The sequence below is a fragment of the Haliotis rubra genome, unplaced genomic scaffold (assembly GCF_003918875.1).
Source record: "Haliotis rubra isolate DU_JTF1 unplaced genomic scaffold, ASM391887v1 Scf3, whole genome shotgun sequence".
NCBI classification, from domain to species: domain Eukaryota; kingdom Metazoa; phylum Mollusca; class Gastropoda; order Lepetellida; family Haliotidae; genus Haliotis; species Haliotis rubra.
Window position 1 is genome coordinate 5303365 of NW_025766968.1, and position 20848 is coordinate 5324212.

The 20848-nt window shown below is 38.0% G+C and overlaps 2 protein-coding genes and 1 long non-coding RNA gene across 5 annotated transcripts in view; 2 read left to right on the top strand and 1 right to left on the bottom strand.

Moving 5' to 3' along the window:
* Nucleotides 1-9102, bottom strand: part of LOC124282450 (alpha-1,3-arabinosyltransferase XAT3-like) — a 27091-nt gene extending 17989 nt beyond the window's left edge. The window contains exons 1-4 of one of the 3 annotated variants that reach the window (XM_046718437.1): nt 9015-9091; nt 8686-8784; nt 2486-2955; nt 1193-1255 (exon numbers count right to left, since the gene is read on the bottom strand). In XM_046718437.1, coding sequence (XP_046574393.1) covers nt 1193-1255; nt 2486-2955; nt 8686-8767 — 615 coding nt within the window. In that variant the 5' untranslated portion in view covers nt 8768-8784; nt 9015-9091. The other 2 variants (XM_046718438.1, XM_046718439.1) reach the window with 2 other exon arrangements.
* LOC124282455 lies at nt 8364-18951 on the top strand. Its single transcript, XR_006900158.1, has 3 exons — nt 8364-8378; nt 13835-13839; nt 18234-18951. It is a non-coding gene; the product is annotated as an uncharacterized LOC124282455 (long non-coding RNA).
* Nucleotides 11920-17781, top strand: LOC124282448 (zinc finger protein 354A-like). The gene is made up of 2 exons (XM_046718433.1): nt 11920-12065; nt 14753-17781. Exon 2 carries the CDS (start codon nt 14792-14794, stop codon nt 17513-17515), a length of 2724 nt encoding a protein of 907 aa, XP_046574389.1. The 5' UTR covers nt 11920-12065; nt 14753-14791; the 3' UTR covers nt 17516-17781.
* Nucleotides 18952-20848: the final 1897 nt, after the last annotated feature.

Consider the following 20848-nt stretch of genomic DNA (forward strand, 5'->3'; position numbering starts at 1 on the left):
ATTGCCCGACCAAGTAGGGCAGTTGAAAAGACCAAGGGCTTCTGCAAATGATAATGCCCTGAAAAATAGCATTACCGTTCTTATAGCTAAAATGGATAGAATTTTTTATAAAATAAACACAAACAATTAGGGGTGGGTATTGCAGAGAATATTCATATTGCGATATATTGCGATGCGAAAGCATGTATTGCGATATGTATTGCAATATATTGCATGAAGTATTTTTAAACAAAAAACTACTTATAATCGAGTTACTGCTTGATTTATAGAGCAAAAACACAACAAAATCACTATGCTTTGATTAAGCTTTAATAACAAAATGTTAATCATGATAAAATAAAAATGTGAATAATATTTGGCACAAATAAAACAAGGAAATATCCGAAGAATTCCGAGTGTTACGATGTTTTCCGAATACAAGTCAAAATACCGGTTTTCGATCAGCGTATCGCAATACGTATCGTTTTCATGTCTGAACCGGTTATATTGCGCAGCCCTACAAACAATGGCATTGGTTTTGAAGCATTTATTGCTAACAACAAACGACGGAGGTCACTGACACACTTTTTTACAATATGGAAACGTCATAGAACAAAACAGATGACATCACTATTGTCAGTGACGACATTCGACCTTGACCTTTGCCCATACTACCAGCTGCCATTTGTTTCATTGCTCAACAAGGTTAAAGTTCCAGTCAATGTTTTCATTGCTGCATGTTGTAATTTATGGTACAATTGTTAAGGTTGGCACCAGCAAGAGAGAGCATAATGACACAGGTACATGTGACAAATGTGAATCAGAAATATCGTCAAGATTGAACCCAATTTCAAACGAGCCGTATGTGATTGAACATCAACAGCTGAGCTCCTTATGACGTCACCTAACAACAGGTATGATAATGGCCTGTCGTCAAGCAATATGGGGGCATTATCAAGTTATTTCGCTCATTTCTGATAAAATACATGCGCTTTCATGATAATTCTATCCATTTTCACTATAAATTGCCATGGAAGGGTTTTCACAAGGTACAATTCATGACTTATATCCATTAGTGACTGAATGCTACATATTCTACTACACAGAATATCTATCCAGATATTAATCATTGTGGAAGAACTTTGTGAAATGCAAATCTATGAAGAAGTGATGATGATTCCTTTGGAATCATTATGAAAAAAACTCCACTCACCTTCAGCATTTGGTACCAGTACTTGGATTCATCCTGGAATGCCTGTGTCTCCCAGTACATAGCCTATATAAACACAGGGAATAGTAGGATCTCATATGCATCACACTTACGAATACATCTCAAAATCATTAAACTGTACTAAACAATAAACTGCATAATTATGAAAATCTCAGAATAAAAAGAAAAGTTATATGAACATTGTGACTATTATGACTACTATCAACATCAGACATGAGAACGGCAAAGCACAAAAACACTGGAAATTTAGCTGAGGGTCTTGGGCCCGGTCTTTTATTGCAGATTTACATCCATCTCAAAAACGTTCAAAATGAAACAAAAATCCCGGAAATCTGTGGATCCGCGGGCTAATTCTCATGTCTGCAACATATGTACTACTAGGGCTGCAATGATTCCAGACCCAGACCTCGATTCGATTTGATTTTTGATATTGGACCCGCTATTCGATCATTTTCGATACGATACTTCATACAAGTAAAAATGTCATATGTCATTTAACTCTGAGTTTATTAAACAAAACATATCGCACTGAAAACCTTTTCCAAGATTTGACTAGGAAATCAGGAATGTAAATGATGTTACCTTTTTCATACAAATAAAATATGATGTTTAAACACAGAACAGCACTCAAATATCGAATCGAAATAGTGATAATGGTTATCGAAAATTGAAGCCAAGGTGTCAAATTACATTTTCGATGAATCGAGCTGAATCATTGCAGCCCTAATATGTACACAAAGTGTCAAGAAGAAACATATGCTTTGTAAATTGAATGTAAAAGATGGATAGAGGCAATGTATGAAATAAGCCAAAAATCCAGCCAGACATCAGGACTGGTAACTTCAAAATGTTACCAGCCCAAAATGGATTTAACCAGACCAAATATGGTGAATTTACTCAGATGTATGGAACATCTAAAGATTTTACCACACCATCGGGCTGGCTAACTGTAAATTTAGACCATCCATCAGAAATCTAGACCATCTCGGACAGGCTTTATGTCATACACTGATAGCAGGTCTTTCTAGATCTAGTACTTATTTGGGCTTGGGATAATAATCTTAATCTTAACACCAGCTCGAATTTCCAAATGAGACTGAATAATCAATGCAATTATTTCAAAACATCAACTACTGCAATCCAACATCAAATACAATAACTCATCTATTTGGAGAATTATTATTTACTTGAATACTGCCAAAGTGGCGTAAAAAGCGTACTCGTTATCACACACTAGACCCCATTTTACTTTAGGATACTAATCCCAACACTTACTTGTAAACGAACTGACTCGACTGAGGGCATGAGCACAATCTTCTTCCCCTTGTCCTTATTACGCAGCTCAGAAAACAAGGGAATCATCATGTCGTAATGGAGATGGAAGTAGTTACTGCCAAAGTAGAAGTACATCGTAAACACATACCCTTCGTCGTATGTCTTATCACAGGTCATTGAGTCCGACTGATCATCGGGGCGAACGGACCATATTCCTGCCGCTGCTCCACAAGAACTGTCGTAAGTGTTCAGGGAAGAAGGATCTTGCTTGTACTTAAACACTTTGTCTTTGGCATCGAGAAGGACATGCGACATCTTGCAGAACACTGGGGGGTAGTGACCCCGCCCGGGGGAAATGCTGGAGGTCGGCCATGTTGCTGTACACAGGTTTGTGAATATGGTAATGAAGAATATTGCTTTGGGTGCCAGCAGCTTGGATAATTCCTGATTGTCGTTGGCCATGGTGCTGTCTGCAAACAAGAAACATATATCAGAAAACATGAAAAATACCAATAGTGTTTGAGAAATAACTGTTGCAAAGCAATAGTGATTCAATTCATGATTATATTTTACATCTATTCAAGTGTTCTAAAATATACCAATGTTATGAATTAATATCTTAATTTTTCTTATAGCTTCAAGAGCATGTTACTATTTGGCACAAATAGAGCAATACCACTTGATGTTTCTGGTAGATAAAAGCACTGCAATATAATGTAAGACTTGGCCCTGTTGTATGGAGTAAGTCTCAAAGTATTAACACGTGTTTCATACACAATATAATATCCAGAAAGAAAATATATTAAAATCATAAATCAATAAATATTGTGCTCATTCTCACAGCTTTCAGTTTAATGTGACACAGACCTGTCTTGTTGTAGAAATATATATGACAGTAACAGGTGTGTGGGAAGTCTACAGTTTTTAAAGAGCATCATACAACTCTTGCTCAAATGTTGTTTCATCAGGGTTACAACGTTTAACATGTTCAGGGCGTGGTGGGGTAGCCTAGCGGTTAGCATTCGCTCATCACACTGAAGATCCAGGTTCGATTCCCCACAAGATGTGTGAAGACCCTTTCTGGAGTCCCCTGCCATGATATTGCTAAATATTGCTAAAAGTGGCGTAATGCTAAATTCACTCACTCACTCAACATGTTCAGTAAAGCTTTAAAATCATTTTATGGGGTGGACATTCTCTTATTTCATGCATCAATAACCAAAATCATGTCTGAAGCTAGTCCCGATTTTTACTTGTACTACATGTTCCCATTCATTTTCAGTGAATGATTGATTTGACTTTATAGGTGTTTGTGATGGGTGCCACTTGTTGGGCCGGATATGCTCACCGTTTTGCAAACACCTGATATCATCATCATGCTTTTCATAAACACACGCTTATAATTAGGTCAGAATCATGCAATGGACAAGTATTTATTAGGAGTAAGGAAAAAGTTATGATACTTTTTTAAGTAGATCATCATAGCTAGGTCAGGCCCGGAACAGACACACCAGTGACTGACGGAATGAGCACCAATCCATGACACACAGCCAGCCAGGTCACCCTAAATCTTGACAACAGACTAAAATTACATAATTACTGACCACTATTATCTTGATAATTAAATCCTCCATATGCTTTTTGGAGCATCCTAGATTAAGTATTGCAGAGATAGAATTGCAATTTTTTATGGGTGCCATAGGGCACCAGACAGATAATTTAGACGTGCCTTTGTGAAAATAATCATGCCCATGATCCAACTAAGCTTCCAACATCCCAACAATTCTGTCATTTCAATCTATTGTTCAATAAATCAGTAAACATCATATCAACTTCTAAACTTGTGAGCTGGATTTCCTAAACACTATCATGACTGCAAGAATATTTCAGCTTCAGTTGTCCTGGACCCATAAACTAACTCACGAACTATGTTATCATTCAAAATGGGATTTCCTGTTATGGGCACTGGCATTGAAAATGGCCATGCCCATATTTAGCTGCGAGATTGAGAGTGCCACAGATAAACAGTTGAAGCGGGTGCATAAATTATGGTTTTGAATCATTTCAGTTGGTCAAATTTATTGCATTTTCCCTTAAATGAATCATGTTGTATATTATTTTTATAATTTCAATTGTGCCACCAGGGCACATTGAAAATATTTCATTCGTGCTATTTCAAGAATTACTATGCCATGGCATGCAAATGAAGCACTATTTCCATTCCTGCAATGCATTAAATCTAGATTATCTTATGATAAATACCACAAACATATTTGCCACTGTACATTTAAGAAGAAATTTAATATATAATTTCTCTTGCTTGGAAGAGTAATTTGTTTGGATGGCTAACTTTAGCATCAAACACTTTGAATGGGCCTTGAATAAAGCCACTGTGGCAAATGTGCCCAGGATATTGATCAAAACATAAGGGATATTTGGGGATGGTTGATCTGTAGCAAAAATATTTTGTTCAGAATTTCCACTATTTATCTATTTAACACAAATGTTTGACGCAACATCAGGGATCGAAGTCATTAGTACATTCTTGAATATTTCAAAGATTTAACTAATTTCTAAATGAACTTTACCTCTATCTATTTGACATTGGACTTTTGACATTTTGGATAAAAATCAATGTCCTGGAAAATGATCCCTATTGAGACCCTGAATCACTCAATATGTGACATGGCAGCCTGTGGCAGTAGATAACAAAATACTATTTTGACTTTCATACAGAGTATTCACAATGAGTGAGTGAGTTTAGTTTTACACTGCACTCAGCAATATTCCAGTTATATGGAAGTGGTCTGTAAATAATCGAGTCTGGGCCAGACAATCCAGTGAATAACAGCATGAGCGTTGATCAACTCAATTGGGATACGATGACATGTGTCAACCAAGTCAGCGAGCCTTTCTGAATGAAGGACGTGTTTTGCATGTAGGTACACAACAGAATCTGACCCAACTGTCTTTTGATGTCAAATACATAAAGACAAGTCGATACAGGTTTAATATGTGAAGATGAGATTTTATTTATTACCCAAAATTATTCTTTGAACTTGTTTTCAGTTTGTAAACAATGGTTACCAGTGTCTCAAGTGTAAAATGTAAAGGTAAGCAACTTCAGCTTCACTGAATTGAGATAAATGGTAACAACCAGATGATGTCACAGTGATCTGAAAACCATTGTGATGCAATTGTATTGATATCTCCTCATTCATCTACTTGAAAACACAGCTGTGCCCACACAAAAACACTCACTTATTGAGCCATGTTATCAACAAGCCAACATTTTCCTGAGTACATGTATAACTTTGTATTCCTGTGCTTGATCTCACCAAGGAGATATCTTCTAGGAAAACCATTTACTTCAGAAAAAATTTGGATAACATTATCTCCTACAAAAACCTATACTCAAATAGATACTTTAGTTTTCTGAACATACTAACATACTATACATTTCATCAATGGATACTAGACTATCCGTATCCACAGACATTTATGGCTAACTCATACCTAATATTCTCATTATTTTCATACTTATTTTATAGCATGTGAGGGGTGGTGGGGTAGCCTAGTGGTTTAAGCGTTGGCTCGACCACACGAAGACCCGGGTTCGAATCCCCACATGGGTACAATGTGTGAAGCCCATTTCTCGTGTCCCCAGCCGTGATGTTGCTGGAATATTGCTAAAAGCGGCGTAAAACCAAACTCAGTCAGTCAGTCAGTATAGCATTTGTACCTTTTTGGGTTGACCCGTACACATATTTAGATGCCTCATATCCAAATTTGGTTGACTCATACCCAGCTGTGGATGATTTGGTGACTCAGTCATCAAGTAGTTTGGATGGATGGATGGATGGATGGATGGATGGACATAGATATCTATGTATTTACTCTTATATATGTATGCATATTTTCATTCATTTATATTGTCTAAAAGAAATATTAATAACAATTTACAAATTAAAACAACTACATTGTATATGGAAACATGAAGCAAAGAGTTTCAGATATTTACCGATTCCACATATGCGGTGAGATGTTTTTGATAGTGTCTTCTAAGATGATTCCCTAAAAGACCAAAGGCACCTACAGTACTTTATCAGGCATAAAGTATGTTTTTGCATTATGGCACACTGAAATGACATCACTGAGCCATTCTAGTCTGCCCCCAAATAATCAAACAACATATATATATACCCTTTGGTAACCGACATCATGATGAACGTCAGTTGCCATTGCCATGTACAATCTCTTACAGCGCGTTTCATGGTTTGCAGTTGCTAATGGAACATCACAGATGGAAACATTACGTTTTCGATGAAAAAAATGCCTCAGCTTGATGCACAATTAAACAGTAACGCAGCAATGGTTGCTAACTAGACCTATGTCCACAGTCCCACAATGCATCAGTAGAATGTCACATGACTAGTCAGCTTCATCTGGGTGTATTGATCTAAACATACTGGCATTTAAAATGTGACATTCATATTGTCCCATGTGGTTTACGAAAATCATAAATGTAATTGAAATAATAAAGAGATCATGTTGAAACTTTGTATCATTTGTTTTCGTGGTTTTGTGTAGGGGTGCAGACACATTCATAGAACAGCATGTCAGTTAGCCCTGAACAATTGTTAATGTAGGTAACCCACAACATTGTTTTTCTTATTGCTTTGTGCTTTAGATGAATTGTCCTCAAGTATATAATTTGGCATCGTACAAAAGAATTATATTTCGCTTCATACTCATGTAAGTACAGCTTTCCCTGAACTATTACAACATTAAGCACTCGAACGGAATCATCTTCATGATTTAACTATAATAGTTCACGGCAAAGCTTTACTCTATTACACTATACATGGGGGTTAACTGAACTGTATTTCTTAAACATATACATCTGTGCGCTATATTTGGCAGTTGTTTTGGCATATAAAAAAGGTAGGCTTGGAAGTCCGTGAGAGAACATAAAGGTGAATGTACAACACGTGTTACTAGAAGCAGAAATCAAACGAAGTCTCAGTTGAGAAAGCCACTCGTTTCGATCAAGTTTAGTCCATGTACTCGATATGCTGCAGTTCAATAGATATTTTCATTAAATGAGTTAATGATTTGGTATCAAACGAGCAAAAGTGAGTTTGATACTAAATCTTTCATGAATTTTATAAAAAATGGTATTTTACGGAAGCTAGTTTAGTATTCTGTTTATTACTCTCCAACATAAATTGATAGAAATGTCCTACAATGTGATGACTCTCAGCTTTCCATGAGCCAGGCAAGGTCTAATGCCATTGTGACAAGAGGCATTAGCATTGTGAGGTCATAACTGTAAACAATTATGACGTCATACGTCCGGCATCACACGATGTTATTACTAAATGTTTAATATCATTGTAGATTTATTAAACAGTGATATCTTCAACGGGTGAGTAATAAAGATTTATTACCTACGAGGGCGAACATATCTGGGTTCATATTTTTCATACGATGCCCTAGGGCAAAATATCACTTTGTCATGGTGACGTGACGTCATGAACAATGCTATGACGTCACGTTTCTTCTGTGACGTTGCCTTCTACATGCAGCGAAGGCAGGTAGACAGCCTATGTTTGAAAGTAGATTTGGGTTATTTTCCTCAATTTGACGACTTCGGTAATATATTCTTGCCCATATCATACTATGTTTATGACACTCGTGCCTAAAGATCGGTATATCCCTCGCTCTCGCCCGGGAAATGCCAACATTTGGGCACTCGTGTCGTAAACAAAGTATGACATGGGCACTCATATAATATCCTCTATATATTTTCACAATGATTGGCTTTTTTGGGGTACAAGTGATCCATTTGGATAGGTACAGGGGGTATGGGTCGTCCAATATTTGAGTACAAGTTTGAACAAAAATATTGCTGGGTACGAATCTCCACGGAATGGGTTGTTCAGTTCACCAGATGTACGAATCTGTAATAATTAGTTTCCTCTTTGTTCCAACAATAACTTACATATGAAACCAAAGCCTTTTTATGCACAAGAACTGTGAATAAGTAGATGTTAGTATCATGAAAAGTAATACCCATAATTCAATATTAACATACCTTAGATGGATATGTGAATGGGTTGAAGCTGTGAAACTGTATAAGGATACTGTAATGATTTGTCCCCTGGATAAAAATGCACGGGCTACTTTTTCTGACTTACACCGAATGCTCATATGGGAAGCGTTTGTCAAGTGTTCAGATTTCTGATGTTGATCCAGCGTTTTGAAAAAGACAGGGTACATAGATGGAGACGAAGTGTCTGAAAAGGGGATCCACAAGTAAACCTACAAAAATGCACAGTGCCGGTGACATTTTGATTCCATGCAGCCATTTTCTGTCAATATTGGCAATGGACCAGAACTGTTTAAAACTAAACGCCAACGGGTGTCAAATGTCACATTATCGTCCGTGCATGATTTACTTCGGGTCGTTAAAAAGTATTAAAAAGCTGAAAAACTAGTTTGTACTAATCCAATAAAACACACTTACTGTCGTTACTTAGACTTTTTTGAGAGATGCAGATCTATGCTCTACTTCTTGCAACTTGGACACACCTGTTGCCTTAAGTAGAGCTCCAGATGGTCTAAGGGAGGTAACTGTAATTTCACGGTTGTTACTTTTTGGAATGTTTTATTGCTCATATCAGAGGTTCAAATCTTCTAAATCTTTAATCCACTTACATTGACCTAAACTTGTAAAATCCAACATGTTTACCTTGATATAATCAGTAGTAAATGCACGTTCTTTCAAATTTGAGATGAAAAAAATCGGAAAAAACTGGCTCGTTTCTGCAGTATAATTACTATCGAGGATAATTCATAGATTATATTTTTTTCCGTTGACAACACTCATTTCCTCCCAAACCACCGCCGCCACAACTACCACCACCATCATCATCATTATCATCGTCATCATCAACAACAACAACAACAATGACAACTGCAGTAACAGTAACAGTAGTAGCAGCAGCAGCAGTAGTAGTAGTAGTAGCTATCGTCGGATCATAGGTTTTCGGACATTATACGTTGTCGTACGGCAGTGCTTACTTGTGCTGAAATGAGGGGTGTTGCGTCGCATTGTAAATTATTGAATGACGGTTTGGGTATATGATCTCTTTTAAGTTTGTGAGATGTTTTATAGTCGTTCAACTGATTAAAAGATGTCAACGAATGTTTCTTAAGTGTAAAAAAAAACGTAATACGAGGTATGGATGATAGTTCGTATTACAGTCGGGGTGCCTCGGTATGGCATCATAATCAGATTGGAAACAAAGGCAAGTTTCTTACTTTTATGTTAATTATATATTCATATTTATTCACCTCTATCAAAACTTTTAGTACATCGTACAGCAATTTGTTTAAGAACATTACATAAAGTAAAGCAGTCGGTAGACAGTTTGCTATTAATGTATACGTATTCCAATACCGATGAAGATTTCTACATTGATCTTTATATTGCCCCCATCAAATATTACACAGAATAAATTCATTTCTTGAGCATTAGCTAGCCGTTTCAGGTAAACTAAACAGAAACGATTTTGTCTTTAAAAAGTACATTATATTACCACAATAAATGAATAATATAACGACGAGCCACATTGTTTATCCTCCGATAGGGATACGGTGATTTCGTAGACTAAACCAGTTCGTAGACGCGATGGATTCGTAACCCAGACTGGTTCGTAGACGGTGATTTCGTAGACGTGTATTAATAATTGAATAATAGTATATATTAAGTTTGATTTTTACTTAGAATGTGTATAACGAAAATGATGATAAGGAGATGTAGGGTTCGTCGACGATGATAAGGCTGATGATAAGGACAAAATTAGTCTACTCATCATAATTTCCCGACTGTTTTCATTGTTGTGGGAGGATTAACAGGTTTCCCTGAGTTGTTGTGATTTTGATTGCGAAATACTCTGTGTAGGAGATGCGTTTCTTAAGAAGTGTTTTCTGCTACTTCTCTGCTGGTCTGCGTAGTTGAATGTTGAATAACGATACTTACCTAATACATATCTTTTAATTTTACACCAATTTGTCGGACGTGGACCGCTGTGAAGCATATTATATTATTTTATTATTTTAAGCATATTTTCACCGCCGATCATACTTACCTGATATATTTTATTTATTTAACAAAATGCAAACACTTTTCGTCGATTTTCATCATCATTGAGGTTAAACTTTTCCCATTTTAATAACGTCTACGAATCCACCGCGGGTCTTGCGCGGGTTCGAGGCAGTAACGGGATATTTTACAGCCGCTTCCCAGACTATACTTCTTTTACCAGATTTGAACTTAAATGAACATATTTTACAGTAGAAAACAGTATATGGAATATAATATATTTGGCTTACTTTATTCTCGAAACTGCATTAATATAGATCGACTTGACAAATATGATAGACGTGCATGGGCTTTTGGATATATTTGTTTTGGGGTCAGTGTGCCAGATTACCGTGTTATCGGAGATACGTTTTAATCCACTTTTGAGTGATTGAGTAAGTGAGTTGGGTTTTACGCCGCTTTTAACAATATTCCAACAATATCACAGCGGGGGACACCAGAAATGGGCTTCACACATTGTACCCATGTGGGGGCATCGAACCCGGGTCTTCGGCGTGAGAAGCTAACGCTTTAACCACTGGGCCACCAAACCGCCCCTAATCCACTTTGAACATCATTCAAGACCTATTATGCTGGGGACACCACGTATAGGTTTGACATAGGAACATTTCAATTCAAGTGAAGATGACATAGGGAAATTTTAATTCAAGTGAGGAATCATATACTTACAAGTGAACAGATATGTTATTAATGAACTACCTCGAACTTGAGAGAAATGACTTCAGTATCTGGATAATAAATGCATCAAGAAATTCAACCAGCGCGTATTGAATCGAAGCGTACGATTTTATTTTGGCGAGATACAAATGGCAGTGGTAAGCTGAACTCTTAAATGAAATTTCATTTCTATTGTTTTTCTTTTCATTTATTCATCACAATGATAAGTAGTCATAGGTGAAAATATGGATTCGTCATAATTCGATGTGTTGAGAACCCCTTATTTACATTTAGATGTTTTGAAACATATCTCAGATTAGCGGATTTTGCATTACTTCCACTTTTCTTGTATTTATATACCTCTTTCGCTATTCAATTTGTTTAGAAGTCCAGTAAATTTGTCCAGTAAAAAGGAATTCCTGACCAAAGGATTTGCATATGTGAGAGTGGTTTGCATCATGTGTATGACCATATTTGATTTGTACCATTAGCTTATTTAATCAGCACAAAACGGGTGAAACCCTTGCTTTAGAAGGCATGCGCTCAACCACCAAACTGAATCGTCTTCCTAAAACGTAGGAGTTACCTCCTCCTGAAACTGCGCCACCTGTATAATGCTGTCCAGACAGGTGCTTGTCAGAATCAAAGGTTTTCTTGTCAAATATCCGGATGTATTGCACTGAAATGTACATACCCGCAGGCAGTGACACGCCACGGCTATCAAACTACAGCACACAAGATACTTACACATGAGTAAGTGATTAATTACCGTTAGAAATGGATTTAAAGGAGTTCTTTTTGGACGAAATGTAACATATTAGTACAGTTCTTTATTCCAATGCTCAAAGGTTAATAATTTGTGACATGTTTGATCGAGTGTATTTGGATTTTGATATTTTCTACTACACTCTGATGACAACCTCGTGGTTACAGTGTATGTAGATTGAATTTGTTACTTATAAAATCTGTTTATATAGTATCGCAATCGCCAGCAAGGGCAGATAACTCGTGGTGGGAATAAATATACCGTTCACGGAACCAAACAGCTACTCTTTCATCCGTGTAATACAGACAATAATCATGATAATAGCTTGAAACGTTCTAGTATTATGTGATTGTGGTTCTGTATATCGCTTGACTATAAACGAAGGGCACTGGCACGTTCTGTTGTTTTATATTTCACTTGACACTAACTTCTTTAATGAGGAAACAAGGCACTCAAAAGAAATTTGTATTTCACATACACAGCTGATTGCTTAGCTTAAGCAAAATTGTAAAAGGATATATTTTCCATCCTAACACAGTTATTGTTGCAATTAATTCTTTAAAGGAATGTTTTATCAGTTGTGTTATCACGATTATGGCTGTTCTGTTCCTGTCCCCAGGCAGAAAATATTATTAAATAAGATTCTGGTGACAATTTAGAAAAACATCCTTCTGACAAATTTTGATAATTCTGCAAATTTGTAGACTTTTTTTTGGTATTTTCAACAGTTTTGCACCAGTTTCACTTTGGCAGGCATATGTATGATCAGTCAAGGCTAGAATAGTTTAAGATAGAGATTACTAGTGTAAAAATACAGACACTTTTCTGGTGAACAAAAACGTGATCATAATTCGATTTGACTTCAGAACAAATTCAGGAATTTAATAATTTGTCATAGCATAAACTGTTTAAAAATGGTTTGTAATTTTATCTCTTTAACTTCTTCCATCGAACACAAACTTTCCTAGTTATTTCCCCCTGCCACAAAGTGGGAGGGGTATTCTAAAGGTTTGAGCTCAGTCCGTCCATCCGTCAGAGATGATGGGGACAGATTTTCTCAGAAACCGTTATAGATAGGGAAACCAAATTTGGTAGGTGTGTTCAAGACATGAATGCCTTGAGGGAGTTCGAAAATGGAAACCATGTTACAATTTGTTACAGAGTTATGGTGCTTGTCATACATTTCTTGATTTGGTACATGGTATCTCCAATGGGGACAGATTTTCTCAGAAACCGTTATTTATGGTATGTGTTTTCAGGACATGAATGTCATGGTGGAGTTAAAAAACAGGAACCAAACAGGAATAGAACACTGTGGCGGGGGATATTGATGATAATGTCTTCTCGTCTGTTATGATTTTACACAATGCACAATTCACATCATAACTTCATTCCATTTAACCTATGCACTTTTTATACATTTAAAACCAGCTTTTGAGTCATATGTTCAATTTATACAGTGACTGTGACTAATTCTGTGGCAGACTTCTGCACAAACAATGATTTTCTGTAAAATAGGTACATTTCTGCTCTGAGCAGTGTTCACGAATGGTGTTTCAAAGTCACAGGACATTGGGTCCTGTAAGTTTCAGATGTCTGTCTGACCCATTGAAAATGCACAGGACCCATGGAATAAAATTAAACAAACATTTCAGATTTAATATTTCTTATAATTGACATTGAAATTATTAACAAACATAAGATTTATAAACAGCAAACAAGTGTCACATGTCACATAAAACAACTTCAGTCAAAGTCATTGTGAAATATACAGTCAGACACTGGGGCCGGCGGGTTGTAGACTTCTGTCTGACCGTTGGCGAATCTGCCGGATTTGTCAGAGGGTCAGACACTATTCGTGAACACTGTCTGAGTGGATTCAGTCTTACAGCTAGTAACTATGACATTCAAAACACTTTTCTGAAGCTGACAATTAGAGAACACATTCAGACTGTCTTTGTCCTGATCTGATAAGAGAGACTATAATTGGTCTTATGAAAAGTCATTCTGATGTCACCTGTGATGGAATGACCTCTGGTCTTCCTTTCACTGTACCTAAGGTGATGCTGGTAACGTGCATTACCAGCATCCCAACATGGCGGCAGGTAAGATCGCTTGGCGATTATTTCCCTCGAATTAGCAGTTTTCCACGTGTATACAATCAAAATTATTTATGTGGTGAAGAATATGTATTATTAAAATCGAGCGAGGCTGTCGGTAACTCAAAGTCTGGTTATCGGTTGAGTTATCGACATCCTCGCTCGATTTTAAAAATGCTTATTCTTCAACACATAGACATTAATAAGCAAATTCATTGCATTGAATGTATTTGCACCATCAAGGTTTATCAGTGTGTTCAATAATTTTGATTGTATACAAGTGGAAGACTGCTAATTCGAGGGAAATAATCGCCAATCGATCTTACCTGCCGCCATGTTGGGATGCTGGTAACGCATGTTACCAGCATCACCTTAGGTACAGTGTCTTTGGCTGTAACATGAATTATGATCTACTTTTGATAAGATTTCTTTTCACTGTAAACTTTATTCAAGGTTGGAATTTACACAAGCTAATGAAGGTATCATTGTCACATGGCATATTGAAAATGATTAGAGAGTTTTCAGATTCAACAAGTGTTGGCAAAGTCTTCATGCTTTCTGTATCTATGTTTCAGTTTGAAGCTCTGCACGTTTGATCACTGAAGATCCCCACAATGGATCTGCCAATGCCAGATAACAATGAGAATGTGCTGGTGGTCACCGAGGACTTCCAGTACTACATTCCCAACTTGAATCAGGCGCAGGTGCGGCAAGTCCAGCACACCCCAGTCTCTCATCATAACACTATGAACATGGGAGGTCACATCCCCATGCCTCAAGCCAGCCAGGCCCAGCATCTAGCCCCTCCAAACATCCATGCTCCTCCCCCCATGGGAAACATTGGGGGCATGAGGCCAGTACACATGGTTCCCACGGGGATGGACATGGGGGACGGGCTACAGATGCTGGGTAACATCTGCATGCAGACACAGCAGGAGAGTATGGGAGTGCCACGGACTATGGGAATTCCACGGACAGCTATGCAACCCACACTTCCAGGGCAGAGTTGCAGCTATGCCCAAATGTCCATGAACGGAGGGTCAATGCAGCAACATCCTGGGAATACCATGGTGACTCAAGCAAAGGATCATGGGTATTCCAGAAATATGATGCAGCCCCAAAGAGAGAATGTGAACTATCAATCATCTGAGGCTTACAAAGCTGCGCTGATGATAATGACACCCGATAACATGCAGGACAGCATGACAACATACCAGACAGTTCAACTTAGTAATGTTAATCTCAATATCAATGCAAGCAATACCAACATTCTACCACAAGTGAACAATCCAGTGAACTCTTTTAGTGCCACTATTAACACTCTCAACTCTGTGAATACATTGAACACCCTTCCTCAGCCTGCGGTTGTCACCCAGACCATCGACAACTGTCAACTGACGGAACTCAGGGCTCAGTTTCATTCCGACTACAACACGGACCCATTCCAGAAAGAAGTGGAGGAAGATAAATCTCAGAAGAAGAAGAAAAAGATGACAGTTCTACGAACAGGAAAGGAAGATGATGGGCAGGTAAACCAAGTGATGTTGGACAACGTAACTCTTCAGATGCCGAAGATACGAAAGAAAGGTAGTGGCAGAAAACCAAAGGTCAAGGCTTGTCACTTCTGTGCAAAGGAGCTTGTAGAACCAGATAAGTCGGTGTTGTTTAAGATTGGAGAGGATGGTAAGAGTGTGTTCTTTGATACTTGTAATGCTTGTTTAGCTCGGGAGAACTCACAGATTGCTGCAGGGAGGGGTGAAGTTCAACCAGAGCCATTACCACCAGTTCCAGTCCCTGAAATCCCAGCTCCTCCTATAGTTATACCTAAGGTTAAAACTCCAGAAGACATATGTCAGGTATGCATGAAACATGTGGAGAAAATAATGTCTGTAATCGCAAAAATTGAAGATGGAAAAGTAACCTACTTAAATGCTTGTAAGGAATGCTCCTTCAAGCCAAAGCCCGTTGAAGAAAAGAAGAAAAAGAAATTGAAGGACAAGAAGAAGAAGAAGTTAAAGAAACTGAAGAAGTTGAATGAGGGAGAAGATGTTGCAGCAAAAGTAGATGAGCCTGTTGTTGAAGGTGGAGACATTGTTGATGCCACACCAGAGGAACCAAAGTCAGAAGAACCAAAAGTGGTGAAGACAATCGGAACTCAAGTAGACGAAAATCCCTATAAATGGAAGTGTAGTACTTGTAAGAAGCTGTTTGGTTCTAAAAATGAACTGCAGAAACATCGTCGTCAGAATCATCGCTACTATCGTCTCTTTCAGTGTGATCAGTGTGAGAGTAAAATCAAGATCTACAGCTCAACGGAGATGGTTGATTGTTTCAACTGTGGTAAACACTTTGACCAAACAAACTATAGTCCATATACATTATCGAAACAGTTCTATGTTAAAAGAACTACTCAGGACCTTAAGTGCCCGATCTGTGAGAAGCAGTTTTCTTCGCGACGTGGTGTGTTGGAGCATCAGAAGATCCACACAAACATTAAGCCCCACCTGTGTAATGTCTGTGGGAAAACATTCCGGACCCTACCACCACTGCGGATCCACATGAGGGTCCACACTGGGGAAAAACCGTACCAGTGTGAAATGTGTGGCAAGTGTTTCCGACAAAGTTCAGCTCTCAACATGCATGTGCGTCATCACACTGGAGAAACTCCTTATTCTTGTGAAGTCTGTGACAAAAAGTTTGCACGTAGAAGCCAATACACCAAGCATATGGAGAGTCATACTGAGAAAACATTTGTGTGCACAGTGTGTAGTAAGAAGTTCCCAACAGAAGTCCGTCTGAAGCGACATCACCGTAAGCATACGGACGAGAATCCATACAGATGCACTGTCTGCGGTATGAACTATGAAGAAAACAGTGCCTACCGCAGACACATGCAGAAGCATGACGTCATGAACCCCTACCGCTGCACCTTGTGTGGCAAGCAGTTCGGAGGACGGAGAGGATTGATGGAACATGCCGTGGGTCACCAGGAGGGTAATGAGTTCAAGTGCGGTATCTGTGGGGAGGAGTACACCAACAAGGAGGACCTGGACACTCACATCCAATCCCACTTCATTGAAAAACCCTACAAATGTCAGCACTGTGATCTGTCCTTCTCCACCAAGAGCCTGTTGGAGCACCACACCAACTTCCACTCAACCAGGGAGTTCTTTGACTGTAAGAAGTGTGGGAAAAAGTTCACGAAGCGGGTGACATTGGACATGCACATGAGGCGCCATGATGGTGCGAAGCCGTTCAAGTGTTTCATCTGTGGTGAGGAATACCTATGGAGCACCACCTTAGATTCTCACATGAAGACACATTATGTAAATGTTTAGATATTTGACAGGATGACTTTGTATGTCACATGTTAAATGATAGATACGTTGTTGCTCCATTGTTTTGCTTGGACCGAGTTTTACAGTCTAATTACTAAAGTTATGGTTTTATGTTTTCTTGAGTCAAAAATTATATGAAAGGAAGACACTGTTTTGTTACCTTCTAGTAACTCTCTCCGATGACATGTCCCAAAAGAACAATTAGTCATTACTGATAATGATAGACACCACAAACATGATAAAGATGACACCACAAACATGATAAAGAAAAGATAGACACCACAAACATGATAAAGATAGATGCCACAAACATAAAGTTGGACACCATGAACACGATAAAGATGGACACCACAAACACGATAAAGATGGTCACCACAAACGTCAAAGTTGGACACCACAAACATGATAAAGGTGACACCATGATAAAGATAACACCACAAACATGATAAAGATAGACACCACAATCATGATAAAGATGGACACCACAAACATGATAAAGATAGACACCACAAACATGATAAAGATGGCACCATGATAAAGATGAACTCCACAAACACTATTAAGATGGACACCACAAACATGATAAAGATGACACTATGATAAAGATGAACACACCAAGCATGATGAAGATGATGAGACATGTTCACATTTATGAAAACCCTCATAAGTTCAATCTGTAAACAAGAAAGAAGGATAAGAGCTCTGTGCACCTGTATAGCCTGTATCCTGTGAACCTGTATAGCCATACTCATCACAGGTAGGGAATTCAGCAGACAGAGCAGCTTTATAAGCCGCATGTTGTTAATTTACTGTAGCTGTACACAGTCACATCACTAGGTGTTTGATGTTGGAGATAAGGTAGGGCATGTTCTGTATTTTATACATAATCCATCAACTTTCCCTTTGTGGGGTACAGGTTTGGCAGAAGATGCTGACTTATGTCAAATCTGCTATCACAAACTATTTTGTAATGTGTCTGGTTAAGTATAGGCTGGTGTTGTCAGGAGATTTTAAATTAAGTGAAAAATAAATGTTGCAAAAAGAACGTAAGAAGCGTAAGAAACAGCTCACCTTTGCAGGCCTGCCATTTTAGCCCAGGTATTGTGTACATATGTATATCTAGTTACTAGGTGTAACACTATGTGGGTAGAATATTGAAATTCACAATGGGTGTGAAGTGATTGATTTGGATATTAGTTGTGACAAGGTAAGTTGTCAAAGATTCTGAATTTTTAGAAAGAGAAACCATTCTTTGAAACTGAAACAAGATTAATAGCTCCATGCAGAGATGCTCAAACATTTATTCAGAGAAGGTTGTTTGAAGAATACTTTGGTAATGAGATCTATAGTTTATGCATCACAAATATTATTTTTGAAATGAGAAAAGTGTCAGGAAATGATGTGTTGATATACATTCTCAATAAGATCATATTTTTTTCTCTAATACTCTAACGCCGTGCATGAAGATCTGAGCCCATGTCTTGGTAGTTTGTATCAGGGGAACTTCGTCAGAAGCAATCAGTGTGGAGACTGTTTAACTCTCACTACAAATGATTAAAGCATTTAAACAAGCAAATGTAATTGCTGTATAAAAAAACCCACTAAAATGAAAAGTTCCCAAAGTAGACAGTTCAGTGAATATTTTAACATTGTCTTGGAGCGGTGGAGTAGCCTAGTGATTAAGGCATTAGCTTGTCACACTGAAGACCCAGGTTCAGTTCCCCACATGGGTACAGTGTGTGGATCCCATTTCTGGTGTTCCCCACCTTGATATTGCTGAAATATTGGTAAAAGCGGTGCAAAACTAAACTCACTCACTCACTTTCTGAGTCCCATGGCATGTACACCCAAAACAGACTACCTGAGGAGTGTTTTTGTTTGGTGTGGAGTTTCATTTGCATAGTTTGCAATTTCAGAATCCAGGTTGATAATAAATAAAGTCATATTATTAACAGCTGATTGCTGAATGGCTCAAGAGCTTTTTGAGGTTGGATGGTCAGAGTGCTCTCACTGTTCACCTTCTGGTTTCTTCTATGGAGGGGTCCTCAGATCATAGCACAGAACTGTCTTGTATTGGAGTGAAAGATATGATTTTATGGGATTGCATTGATTAACAGCTTCCGAAGGATAGGGGTGAAACGCTCTTACCACAATAAGGTACGTATTGCGGTACAAGACCTTTGGTTCGGTATATGAGAACTTACTTCCGGGAAAATAGCAGCCATCCAGCAAAGAAATGCATAAAATGATACAATTTCTAGACATTTTAGAAAAGGTTTAAAAAGGTTAATATAATGATGGTACAAAACCCCAAAATACGGAATTTTTTTATTGCATTACGGTATACCGAACCGGAGGCAAAATAGCGCGGTTCTACTAATGCCGGGGTATACTGTGCATCCCTACCGAAGGAACTATGTTGAACAGTTTGGTTTGAAGTGGTTGTTAGAAAATCCTGTAAATCTCAATAATATATACATGGTATAGCATGACAATCGTTAGTTCAGGGAATCAGTGACCTGTACAGTTGATTCCAGGGTTATACATTTTCTGTCTAGATGGTAGATAGTGACAGATTATATATACTGTACATGCATAATTGTTGTTAGTAGTAACTGAAGGTAACGGTATCACAGGTAGGGCTGTAAAGATATAGGGATGGTGATTCGGGGCAATATTACATTTATGATGTCACAGATAGTTTATTATTACCATATGTGAGGTATACAGTATACTTTAGAACATCCCCTATGGACGTTAATAGTTTTTGTGTTAAACAAATAGATTTCTTGAATAGGTGTTTAAGTGTAAGAGGTCTGAAATACCTAGGTGATGGGCATCTATTCAAGGATTTATGGTAGCTGGCCCAGCATCCACTTGTGCTTCAGCAAAATGGGATTTTATATATTATATATTTGGGATGATCTATTATATGATTCAGTGAGTTTAGTTTTATGCCGCATTCAGCAATATTCCAGCTATATGGTGGCGTCTGTAAATAAACAAGTCTGGACCAGACAATCCACTGATCAACAGCATGGGTATCGATCTACCCATTTGGGACGTGTCAACCAAGTCAGCGAGCCTGACCACCCAATAGCCTCTTACAACAAGCTTGGGTTCCTGAAGATCAATTCCAACCCGGATCTTCACGGGTCATATGTATTATATCAAACTTTGTGCTCAGTCTTCACAACAAAAAGCATCCTCAAAAATGTTAATGATGCCTTATTTTTGGGGTTCAGTATGTAACAGAAACTCTGTTTGAAAAGAATACATGCTGAAGGCAATTTAAATAAACTCACTTATCTGTGGTACTGCTTTTATCAAATT

What these genes read in the sequence shown, in the direction of transcription:
- LOC124282448 (XM_046718433.1), top strand. Translation starts at nt 14,792, where the DNA reads ATGGATCTGCCAATGCCAGATAACAATGAGAATGTGCTGGTGGTCACC.